The 10,386-nt window shown below is 37.6% G+C and overlaps 1 protein-coding gene across 2 annotated transcripts in view; it reads left to right on the top strand.

Moving 5' to 3' along the window:
- Positions 1-5: 5 nt before the first annotated feature.
- knl1 (kinetochore scaffold 1) overlaps positions 6-10,386 on the top strand; it is a 16,634-nt gene continuing 6,253 nt past the window's right edge. The window contains exons 1-19 of one of the 2 annotated variants that reach the window (XM_035943633.2): positions 6-341; positions 1,468-1,502; positions 1,623-1,659; positions 1,759-1,818; positions 1,979-2,061; positions 2,145-2,200; positions 2,287-2,305; positions 2,409-2,452; positions 2,578-2,630; positions 2,783-3,749; positions 4,224-4,276; positions 5,011-5,695; positions 6,026-6,078; positions 6,351-8,705; positions 9,227-9,320; positions 9,429-9,487; positions 9,579-9,677; positions 9,764-9,879; positions 10,172-10,262. In XM_035943633.2, coding sequence (XP_035799526.2) covers positions 1,474-1,502; positions 1,623-1,659; positions 1,759-1,818; positions 1,979-2,061; positions 2,145-2,200; positions 2,287-2,305; positions 2,409-2,452; positions 2,578-2,630; positions 2,783-3,749; positions 4,224-4,276; positions 5,011-5,695; positions 6,026-6,078; positions 6,351-8,705; positions 9,227-9,320; positions 9,429-9,487; positions 9,579-9,677; positions 9,764-9,879; positions 10,172-10,262 — 4,953 coding nt within the window. In that variant the 5' untranslated portion in view covers positions 6-341; positions 1,468-1,473. Of the gene's footprint in view, positions 342-1,467; positions 1,503-1,622; positions 1,660-1,758; positions 1,819-1,978; positions 2,062-2,144; positions 2,201-2,283; positions 2,306-2,408; positions 2,453-2,577; positions 2,631-2,782; positions 3,750-4,223; positions 4,277-5,010; positions 5,696-6,025; positions 6,079-6,350; positions 8,706-9,226; positions 9,321-9,428; positions 9,488-9,578; positions 9,678-9,763; positions 9,880-10,171; positions 10,263-10,386 lie in introns of both variants that reach the window. The other variant, XM_023299731.3, reaches the window with a different exon arrangement.

A 10,386-nucleotide genomic window follows, 5' to 3' on the forward strand; every position in this document is an offset into this window, starting at 1 on the left:
TGGCCTTCAGAATGTTTCTATTTCTTCATTAAATAAAGTGAAGAAATATACACTCACTTAGACATACTCCAGTCACCGAAATAAGCACAGAAATCGAAGAAATTGAGAAAGGACGAGACATTTCCTCACAGGACTCTACTGCGCAAGCGTGGAGGCGGCTAAATTCAAAACCCAAGACGTTAGCATCGAGGCTCGTTGACGTTAGCTTCATGCTGTAGGTTCGCACATCGATCCTGCTAAAAAAAAATAAGCAATATGAAAACTTTTCTAAGTTAGGAAACAACTGAAAACACGATTTTTTTCGGTGCAAGACGCGGAGATCGGCCCACAACAATTACAAGGTATGGGCTGCTATATTTCTTTGTTTAATTGTTTTCTTGTTCACTTGTCAATAGCAAGCTAACGCTAACTAAATATGTACACAAGAGTTGATATTTCTATCCTAGTTAGTGAGGTCACTGTACATTATATTTGCATGTCTTAAAATGGAGAGAAATGCAAGATGTTCAGAATTAGATTTTTGCTTTAACAAAAGCGGTGTTTGTTGACAAAAGAAAATGCATAATGTACGTAGTTGAAAATACGTTTCGCAGGAGATTAACACAGTGATCTTGATGCAAAAGTTAAACCGACATTAAAAGCATATAATCTTTTTAAGACGCAGCGAGACATATTTGACTTGGTCTGTTATGAAGCTGAGGGCATTATTACGATTTCCTTCACGTACCAGTCAGGACCGTTTCTGTCAAGCCTGGACAATTATCCACATGTCTCTGCAATATTTTGCCTGCGCTGTGCGCTACATTATAATCAATCCAGTTGTTTATCTTGCCTGAAATAACTTTAAAGGAGCAATTCAACTCATATAATGCAGTGATTGCAGCCACTACATCCATCCATCCATCTATCCATCATCTATACACCACTGAATCCTCTGCAGGGTCGCTGGGGGCTGGAGTCTATCCCAGCTGACTTGGTGTTTTATAGATCATAGCCGATAGGATAATTGCAAAAGTGATAATTTCTGTATTTTTTATACAAACCCCATCTGTAAAGTATGTTCATTACAGTCTTGACAATGATATTTGACACCCCAAACACTTTTAGCTGAAACATGAGAATCATTACTATAATATTGCCTGTAATCATCCTAAATATGGACATGTTTTGGGTCAAAATTATTTGGTCACAAGAAATATCAAAGTTTCACAAAGACACACTTTTGATATTACCATGACACCTGTTTTTTACTCTTGCACATCTGATCTACCTACAATCCTTAAAAAAAAAAGAAAAAGTTTTTGTATTTCTCCTGGTAAATATGACCAGTCATGCAGTATGTCAATGGAAGTCAACTGAAATTTGCCAATATGTGACTGAGAATGCTGTGACTTGAGTGTTCTGTTACTGCAAAAACTATGATTTGTATAGAATGCTATTTAAAATGCTATTTTTATATTCTTACAGTTGAAGATGGAGCCTCTGGATCCTCCCAAGAATGTGTGAGTGGAAATTATGATGTTGAGAGAAAGCAGTCATTTGTGCTTTGTGTCTGAACTTCAAAGCAACATACATTTACCTCTTTACACACTGTGTTAACAAAAACATACTTTGTGTTGTAGTGATGGCAGCGGATTTTCCAAAAGACGCATTTCCTCGGTAAGTGTTACAACTGATTTCACAGACACAGTACTTTTTATAACCTCTTGTGAAGAAATGATTGACCTGATCTGTTGTTTGCATATTGGGATTTTTTAGATTTTAAAAGCACCATGGAAGTCAACCAGATTCCCTGACCCAGAGCAACAGGAAAATGTGGTAAAAGGATTGTTTTCTGATTTTAACAAGGCTGTGACTCCTCCTTTTAAGCATAAAATTAAAAAAACAAACAAACAAAAAAAAAACTGAGTGATATTAACTTTATTTGTGGTTATTTACCTTACCATCTATATTATCTTTGTTCTTTATTTTAACTAAGGTGGAATGTGCCAAGCCAGTGGAAAAAAGGAATTCAAGGAGAGTCAGCTTTGCCCCTGCCAATGATGTTCTCCTGTTTTCCAAGTGAGTTGCTCAAAAGAAGCCCAGACTTTATTTTTACACTTGGATGCTGATATTTCAAATTAATTCATGTTTTTTTGTCATAGGGATGCCAAAAATGCCTCCCCTGGCCAAACTCCGTCACAAGAGTTAGTAACAGCAGGTATGTATCAAAGTAATACGTATGCACATGCAATTAAAACATTTTAAGCAACTTTGTAATAGTTGTGCTGTGCTATTCCACAGCAGCAGAAACCACACAAAACAGGTAGGTGATATGACCCTTCAGGCTCTGCCAATTCAGATTACAGTTTTGTGAATCCAGTTGAATTAATGTGTTTTAATATAGATACTCTGTTTTCTTACGTTAGGATTCAGGTGGCTGTCGCTGAAGATGGGAGCCAACAAATCCTGGGTGAGGATATTGTTTTTGTTTTATTTTGTTTAGTTTTGTGTTTGTACTTACTTCAAACCGCAGATACACATGTTATTTTTTATAGTCTAAGATGACTATTACTAAATTCAGGTGTTCAAATTTAGGTATGGAAAATCTTTTGAAGGCCCCTCTGCATACTTCTCAACAAAGGGATAAGGTAAATTTGACATCTCTTTCTTGTTTTACTTTATAATTTGCTAATTTTGTGTTTCTCACCACTGTCACAGCCACCAAATGGTTAAAATAATTTATTACATTATCAGAATTTCACAGTCTGTTCATTGACACAAAGTTATTTAACTTTTCTAGATCAACTTTGACACTGTGGATGACTTTGGGGAGAAAACAGTCATGTTTTCCACAGATGATGCATTCATGGACATGACCCATAGTCACACTATAAACATTGCCAATGATGCAGAAATACTTGGAGATATTTCCCTTCAGAACTATGACATTGTACCTACTGTCAAAGAGAAAGATCGCATGTTCACTGTGGGCGATGGATTGACAGATATGACTCTAAGTCAGACTGTAAACATGACCAGTGGGTTATTATCCACACACAGGAATATGGATGTAAGTGGAGAGAAGAGAAACTCTCTTGCATCAATGCCTTGTCTGGATCCTGGATTTGAAAACTTCCTTGCAAGTCTGTCTAAACCAAGCGGTCCCAGTACTAATGCCATGATCACCAGAATGGCACCTTCGGTTGGAACATCCTCAGAGGAAACCAGCGGCTCCCTGGCCCAGATTAAAACAAAAAGGGCCGATGTGGATAAAGAAAATCAGGCTCCCGCTTGTGTTTACGCTGTGCTTGAAAAGTCACTAAATAACAGCAGGAAAATCAGAGAATCCTCTTATGGAAGCATACTGTGTCCAAAAGATGACGTTAGCTTGGATATAACTGAGGCTCAAACAGGCCGCATTCAGCCAAGTGGCCCCAGTAGTAATCGTGTGAGTACCAGAATGACATCTACTGCTGCACTGTCCTCAGCAGAAACTACCAACACAAACAGCTCCCTGTTCCAGCTTAACACACCAAGGGCTGATGTTGAATATCAGTTGCTAAGCACCATCTGTCCTGAAGATGACACAAACATGGATATGACAGAAGTTCAAACAGGACGCATTATAGGCAGCACTGGTTGTGATGACCCTTTTCAGTTTCTTTTTCCCACACAAGACATGTACCCCCACTGTGGTCATCTGAAGACTGCAGATATTACTCCAGTACACCTGAGCAGTGAGACACTGGGATCATCTAACCATAAAGGTAAGGAAACCACAAGATTATCATGACTCAAGTGAACTGAGGACCAAAAAGAGTGATAAAAATGAATGTTTCAATTAATTGGCAGACTGTTGTCTCTAATCATTTATGATTGTGTAACTGAGCATTGTGTATAAAATATCAAAAAATGGGGGAAAATGATGGAATGTCTAAAACCCAATATAAGATGGCATCTTCAAATGTTTTGTGATGTCCAATCAACAATCTGAAACGTTAAGATAGTAAGTTCCCTCTTACACAGAAAAACACTGCATCTTCATATATCAGAAGCTTGAAATATTTGAAGTTTTTGCATAAAAAATTATCAACCCAATAATTGACTGTGTAAGTAGTTGCTGAATATGTTCTGCCAGGAAACTGATCAATGAACCAATTGTTGCAGTTCGGTTGATTTTTTTTAAATGGGATGTCTTTTGCCAAATTTCTTTTTCTGTAATTCCGTATCTTCACATTTAGGTATGGAAACTTCATTGAAGCCGTCTTTCAAGGCCACAGCGCAAAAACATCAGGTGAGATAAATATTCCTTTACAACAATTTTGTACAGTAATATACTTACATTAATGTAAAAGTACTTCAGTGTGCATTAATGTACTCTCACGGAATAATGAGAAATCAAAAAGTTAAAATCTTAAAGCTGAATTCTTGTTCTTATTTTTTAATACTTGTTTTTGTAAAGCTGTTTGTTGTTTGTTATGCTGTGTTGTATTTTAAAAGTTTTGTTGTAGAAATGCAATGACAATAAATATCCTTGATCCTGGTCTATACTGTAACACTGTCTTTTTATTTTGAAATGGTTATATATACACTACCGTTCAAAAATTTGGGGTCACTTAGAAATGTCCTTATTTTTGAAAGAAAAGCATTTTTTTTTTTTTTTAATCAATGACAATAACATTAAATTAATCAGAAATACAGTCTAGACATTGTTAATGTGGTAAAAGGCTATTCTAGCTGGAAATGGCTGATTTTTAATAGAATATCTCCATAGGGGTACAGAGGAACATTTCCAGCAACCATCACTCCTGTGTTGTAATGCTACATTGTGTTAATGGTGTTGAAAGGCTAATTGATGATTAAAAAACCCTTGTGCAATTATGTTAACACATGAATAAAACTGTGAGTTTTCATGAAAAACATGAAATTGTCTGAGTGACCCCAAACTTTAAATGGTAGTGTGTGTGTGTGTCACACACTAAATGAATTAATATGCGTGATTGTTTTTTTTTTCATTTCTTTCTACAGGAGAAACTTGACACTGAGGACAACTACAGAGAGACAACAGTGAGGTTTACTGCTGATGAAGCTTGTATGGATGTGACACAAAGTCACACTGTAAACATTGCCACTAATTTCAGCCTGCAGGCGCACCAAAATTTGGACTTTTTGCCCACATGTGGCGAGGAAACTTTGAGGTTCGCTACCAATGACGCAACTATGGATATGACCCAGTGCCTCACTGTAGATATTGCCAGTAATTTAGTATCAAATTCAGGTCTTCCTCTGAAGAAACAAGAAGGTGAGACATTTGGTCCACCTAAAAGCAGGTCTTCATCAGCACACAGTTTGAATCCAGCATCTAATAGCTTCCTGCCACCTTTCTCAAAACCAAGTGACCCCAGCGTCAGTGTTGAGGTGGCAAGAATGATGCCAACTGCAGCGACATTCTCTGGAGGCACAATCTCTCCTGTGGATGACCTAAACATGGATATGACTGAAGCTTATGTAGGATGCATTTTGGAAGGTGATGCGTTCATGGATATGACAGAAACTCAGACAGGCCGAATTATAGAAATCCTAGGCACAGCTGATCCTCTTGAGTGTCTTTTTCCCACCAAAGACACATACCCCCAAAGTGGTAATATGAAGAAGGCAAAGATGACTTCAACTGAGCAGGACAGTGAGGCATTTGGACCGTCTAACGGTAAAGGTATGGAAATCTTCCCAGTTGTTGACTTAACTGTAGACTAAACTCTGGAGTGAGACTTATCACTAATCTAAAATTAAACTTTTGGGACAATGACGAAACTGAGAACACAAATCTCTAAACAAACTAAATTTGACAAAAAGTTAACATTTTTATTTGGATGATATGAATTATGGCGTTAAAATGTTTTGAAAAGCTGATTTATACAGGGTTTTTTCTAATATGAGAAATGGACAATGGACAGCAAAGACAACAATAGGAGAATTATTGTGAGATAGCCGTTTTGTACAAATTTGACCTGCTTTTTCACTAATTTTCCCATCTGCATTTTAGGTATAGCAGCCTCATTGAAGACTTCTTTAAAGACTGAGACACAAATACATCAGGTGAGCTTGAACATGTACTTACTTTGGTCTTTTTTCCCAATGAAAAAATAGCTGCACTAATTTTTGCATTGTGTTAATCAGTCAAATAACTGTTTATTTGGTTTATACTTTGTAGCTGATGATATTATATTGCTATTTTTGAGTAGACTTTTGTTTTATTTGGTCTCTTTATCGATAGGGGTAAAATATTTCAACATTAATGAAATTAGAATGTAAATAAAAGCATTTTTTAAGAAGGTGATTAATGTTTTCTCCAATACTGTCTTCCTAAGGTCGAGAGTGATGTGGAATTTGACTGCAAAGAGAAAACAGTGAGGTTTACTGCTAATGAAGCCTGTATGGATGTGACACAAAGTCACACTGTAAACATTGCCACTAACCTCAGTATGGTCTCACAACAAAAAATGGACTTACCTGCAAATGGAGAGAAAACAGTGAGGTTCACTGCTACTGATGCAAATATGGACGTGACACAAAGTCACACTGTAAATATCGCCACTGATGTCAACCTGCAACCTTACCAAAATGTGGACTTACCTGGCAATGGAGAGAAAACAGTGAGGTTTACTGCAAATGAAATGTCTATGGATGTGACACAAAGTCACACTGTAAACATTGCCACTGATTTTTATCCAAAGTCGAGTCAAAATGTGGACTTTCTGCCGACAAGTGCAGAGAAAACCGTGAGGTTCACTGCAAATGAAGCAGCAATGGACGTGACACGAAGTCACACTGTAAATATCGCCACAGATGTCAACCTGCCACCTTACCAAAATGTGGACTTACCTGGCAATGGAGAGAAAACAGTGAGGTTTACTGCAAATGAAGCGTCTATGGATGTGACAAAAAGTCACACTGTAAATATCGCCACTGATCTCAGTATGGTCTCTCGACAAAAAATGGGCTTACCTGCAAATGGAGAGAAAACAGTGAGGTTCACTGCTACTGATGCAAATATGGATGTGACAAAAAGTCACACTGTAAATATCGCCACTGATCTCAATAGGTTGTCACGCCAAAGTGTGGGCATATTACCTGCAAATGGAGAAAAAACAGTGAAGTTTCCTACTAATGAAGCCTGTATGGATGTGACACAAAGACACACTGTAAACATTGCCACTGATTTTGAACCAAAACATGAAAACGTGGACTTCCTGCCGACAAATGGAGAGAAAATGATGAGGTTCACCACAAATGATGCCACCATGGATATGACCCAGTGCCTCACTGTTAATATCACCAGTAATGTGGCGTCAGAGTCCATTTTACCACATGTTCTGCCTCCCCATCAAAACATGGATTTTCCTTCTGCTGTAAATGAGAGAAAAAGTGAGACCTCTGGCCCGCAAAGAAACATATCATCAATACAAGCTTCAGATCGAGAATTTAAAAAATCCCAGTTTAAGACGAGTGGGCCCTCAGCTAGTTCTAAAGAAGAGGCCACTGATGAAAAATTTCCTCAAGAAACTATTGATGCAAATAGCTTTCTGGTCCACCTTAAAACACAGGAACCTGACGTGAATAATGAAAATGAAGCACCAGTTTTGGTTTCAGCTTTCACAAAGAAGCCAGTAAATAAAAGTATGACGGGCTGTCCAGAAGTCAATGCAAGCATGGATATGACTGAAGCTCAAACAGGCTACATTTTGCAACAAACATGCACAGATGAGCCCCCTCAGTTTCCTTCTTCAACACAAAACTGCAGTTCTGAACTTCTGAAAAAAATGGAGGTGACTTTACCACCAAGCAAAGAGGGATCATCCAACCCTGATGATGTGGAAATCACAAAACTAACACATTCTCCATACCTAAATGAAACAGAGACCAGTAAAGAACCTGAACCAAGAAGTGCAACTTGTCCTGTAGCACAGAAGATGGAAAGTTCACGCAGTGCTGCTGACCAAGATGATGATGTATTGTGTTCTCGAAAGTCTAGACGACAGAGTTTAGCCGATCTGAAGTCAAGAGCAAGGCGTTTAAGCTGCCTGATAAATGCAGCTCCTGATGCTGTTGCCATTGATAGCTGTACAGCACCTTTGCCACAGCTGGACCACAACCTGGACAAAAACTCAAGAGATAAAACTATCCCCCTACCGGAATTGGAGCCAGAGCCAGCAGTCAAAATGGGTTTGGTAAACACTGAAGATAAAGTTCAGAGTTTTACACAAGAAGAGCAACCTTCTGTAAGTGCTACTACAACTCCTTTCAGTTTGAAGACTAAACTTATATCAAGACTCTCAGTGGGAGGGTTCAAGCCGAAACTCCCCCAAAGAAGCAAACCTAATGAGGCAAAGAAGGGGAGTTCTGCTGGAGAACATACAATGACAATTTCTAGCAATGTTGCCCATAAGCTGAGCAACTTTGACAATGATGTGAGTGACATCTTCGATGAAGAGCTGGGTAGTTATGAAGATGTGTCAGAAACACTGGATACCAGGAGTCCTGAGAAAATCTCTGAAATAGAGAGTCCTTCTTGTGAGTTCAATGTGGTTGAGCCTTTAGAGGAAGATGTGTTTGAAGAAGACATTATTAGTACCAACCATGGACAAAAGAGACCTTTGCCTGAAGATGAAAATAATACGGAGGATGAGAAGAGAATGAAGGCTTCCCCAGAGACTGCTGAAATGGTAGGTCAGATTTGACTGCTGAATGAAGGAAGATGTGGAGTTCTGTAAATATTAAAATTGCAGTTGTCTTTGTTTACCTTATTGTACCTGATCTTACAAGAAAGATTTATACTGAAGATGGTTCTTAAAATACAAAATGGCTTTGTGTTTTCAGTATATGAATGCATATGCCAATACAAAACCTCTTCCATGTGTACTTGTATTGTTAAGTCAGAGCAATGTACATTTCTCCAATTATAATGCCATCCATTTTTCAGCTATGCCAAAGTTTTAGTTTAACATTAAAAGGTCCCTCAATGCCCCAAACAATATTATAACAGTAGTTTTTAAATTTCATGTTGATTTGAAGTTTCACTGATGGTACCTTTACCACACTTCTTATTATTTGTAAATGAAAGCAGTAGAAGGTTCTATAATACAGCTTTTATTTGGAAATTTTCTCCATTATGTATTACAGTTATGTTTGTGCAGTTTTTAAAAACATTATCTTATATTTTTTTCTTTGTTTTATTTCTTCCCAGGCATCACAGTCTGATGCTGTAGAGTGTGAGACCTTGAATTACTACAGCAATAGTCACACAGCCAGCATCAGATGTGAGGCTGCATCTGAGTCGAGTAAGTTCTTTTGGTTTCAAATTGATGAGATGATTAAGATTTTTCTTTCTTGAACTTTATGTTTACTGAAAGTATTGTGCTTCTTTTATCTTTGATTTACTTTTTTAGCTATTAAACACAGCCTGTTTGAATCCCAGCTTGAAGACTATACCAGTGATGCACAGAAGGTTTGATGTTTTTAGTTATATTTTTAAAAAATATCTCAGAAATATTTTTTTCCAAGCTCATTATTAAGTGCATTCAATGTTTTCATTACAGAAACTTGAAGATGGCACCATTACAGTGTTGGAGTTCTTCAAACTCTTCAATATAGACTTTGTCATCCATAATCCTCGACAAAGTGTGCTTCCAGGCAGAGTAGGTTAATCTTCACTGATGTTGCATAATACATATACAAAACATTGACCAACTGTAAGTTTGTGACATTTTATTTGGTGTTGCAGCTTTTGTCAGACACAGATGCCACGTCGATGGATTTATTGAAGGACAGGCATATCAGCCGTCCAAAACAGATGGTCTATGAGGCAGACGTCCTGAATCTCACAGAAGAGGTGGAAAGGTATATACAATTCATGTTATTAAACATATCTAGGATTAATAAGACTAAAACGATACATTTAGTCATTTAGCACATTTAACTGTCTTAATTTTTGGTTTTGTTTACATGACAATAGTTTGACTTTTTGGTGGTATGGGCCCCTTTAAGCCTAAATATCCCTTTAAAACTCGGAATTCACACAATCAAACTTGAAGTAGCATGCACACGCTTTTTAAATAAGTTAAACTTGTCTGTTGAAACTTAAATATTACGAATGATGCTTGTAAACACGCATGTTTTGTCCACTTTCCAGGTTGAAGGTCCGTATGTGGGATCTCGACAAGCCTCTTAAGACTGTTAATGGACCTTTGTGGGAAGAGATGAAACATTCTTCAGAGAATCAGGTATTAAAGGATAATTGAAGACCCCTCTCATGCTGCAGTTTGTTTTCCTGTTTTTTACCTGTGGCATTTTTATAGCGCCATATGGGTGGTGTGAACTCTGCAAAAAACAAAGTGCATATGTCTC

This window comes from Amphiprion ocellaris, chromosome 12, assembly GCF_022539595.1.
Source record: "Amphiprion ocellaris isolate individual 3 ecotype Okinawa chromosome 12, ASM2253959v1, whole genome shotgun sequence".
Classification (NCBI taxonomy): domain Eukaryota; kingdom Metazoa; phylum Chordata; class Actinopteri; family Pomacentridae; genus Amphiprion; species Amphiprion ocellaris.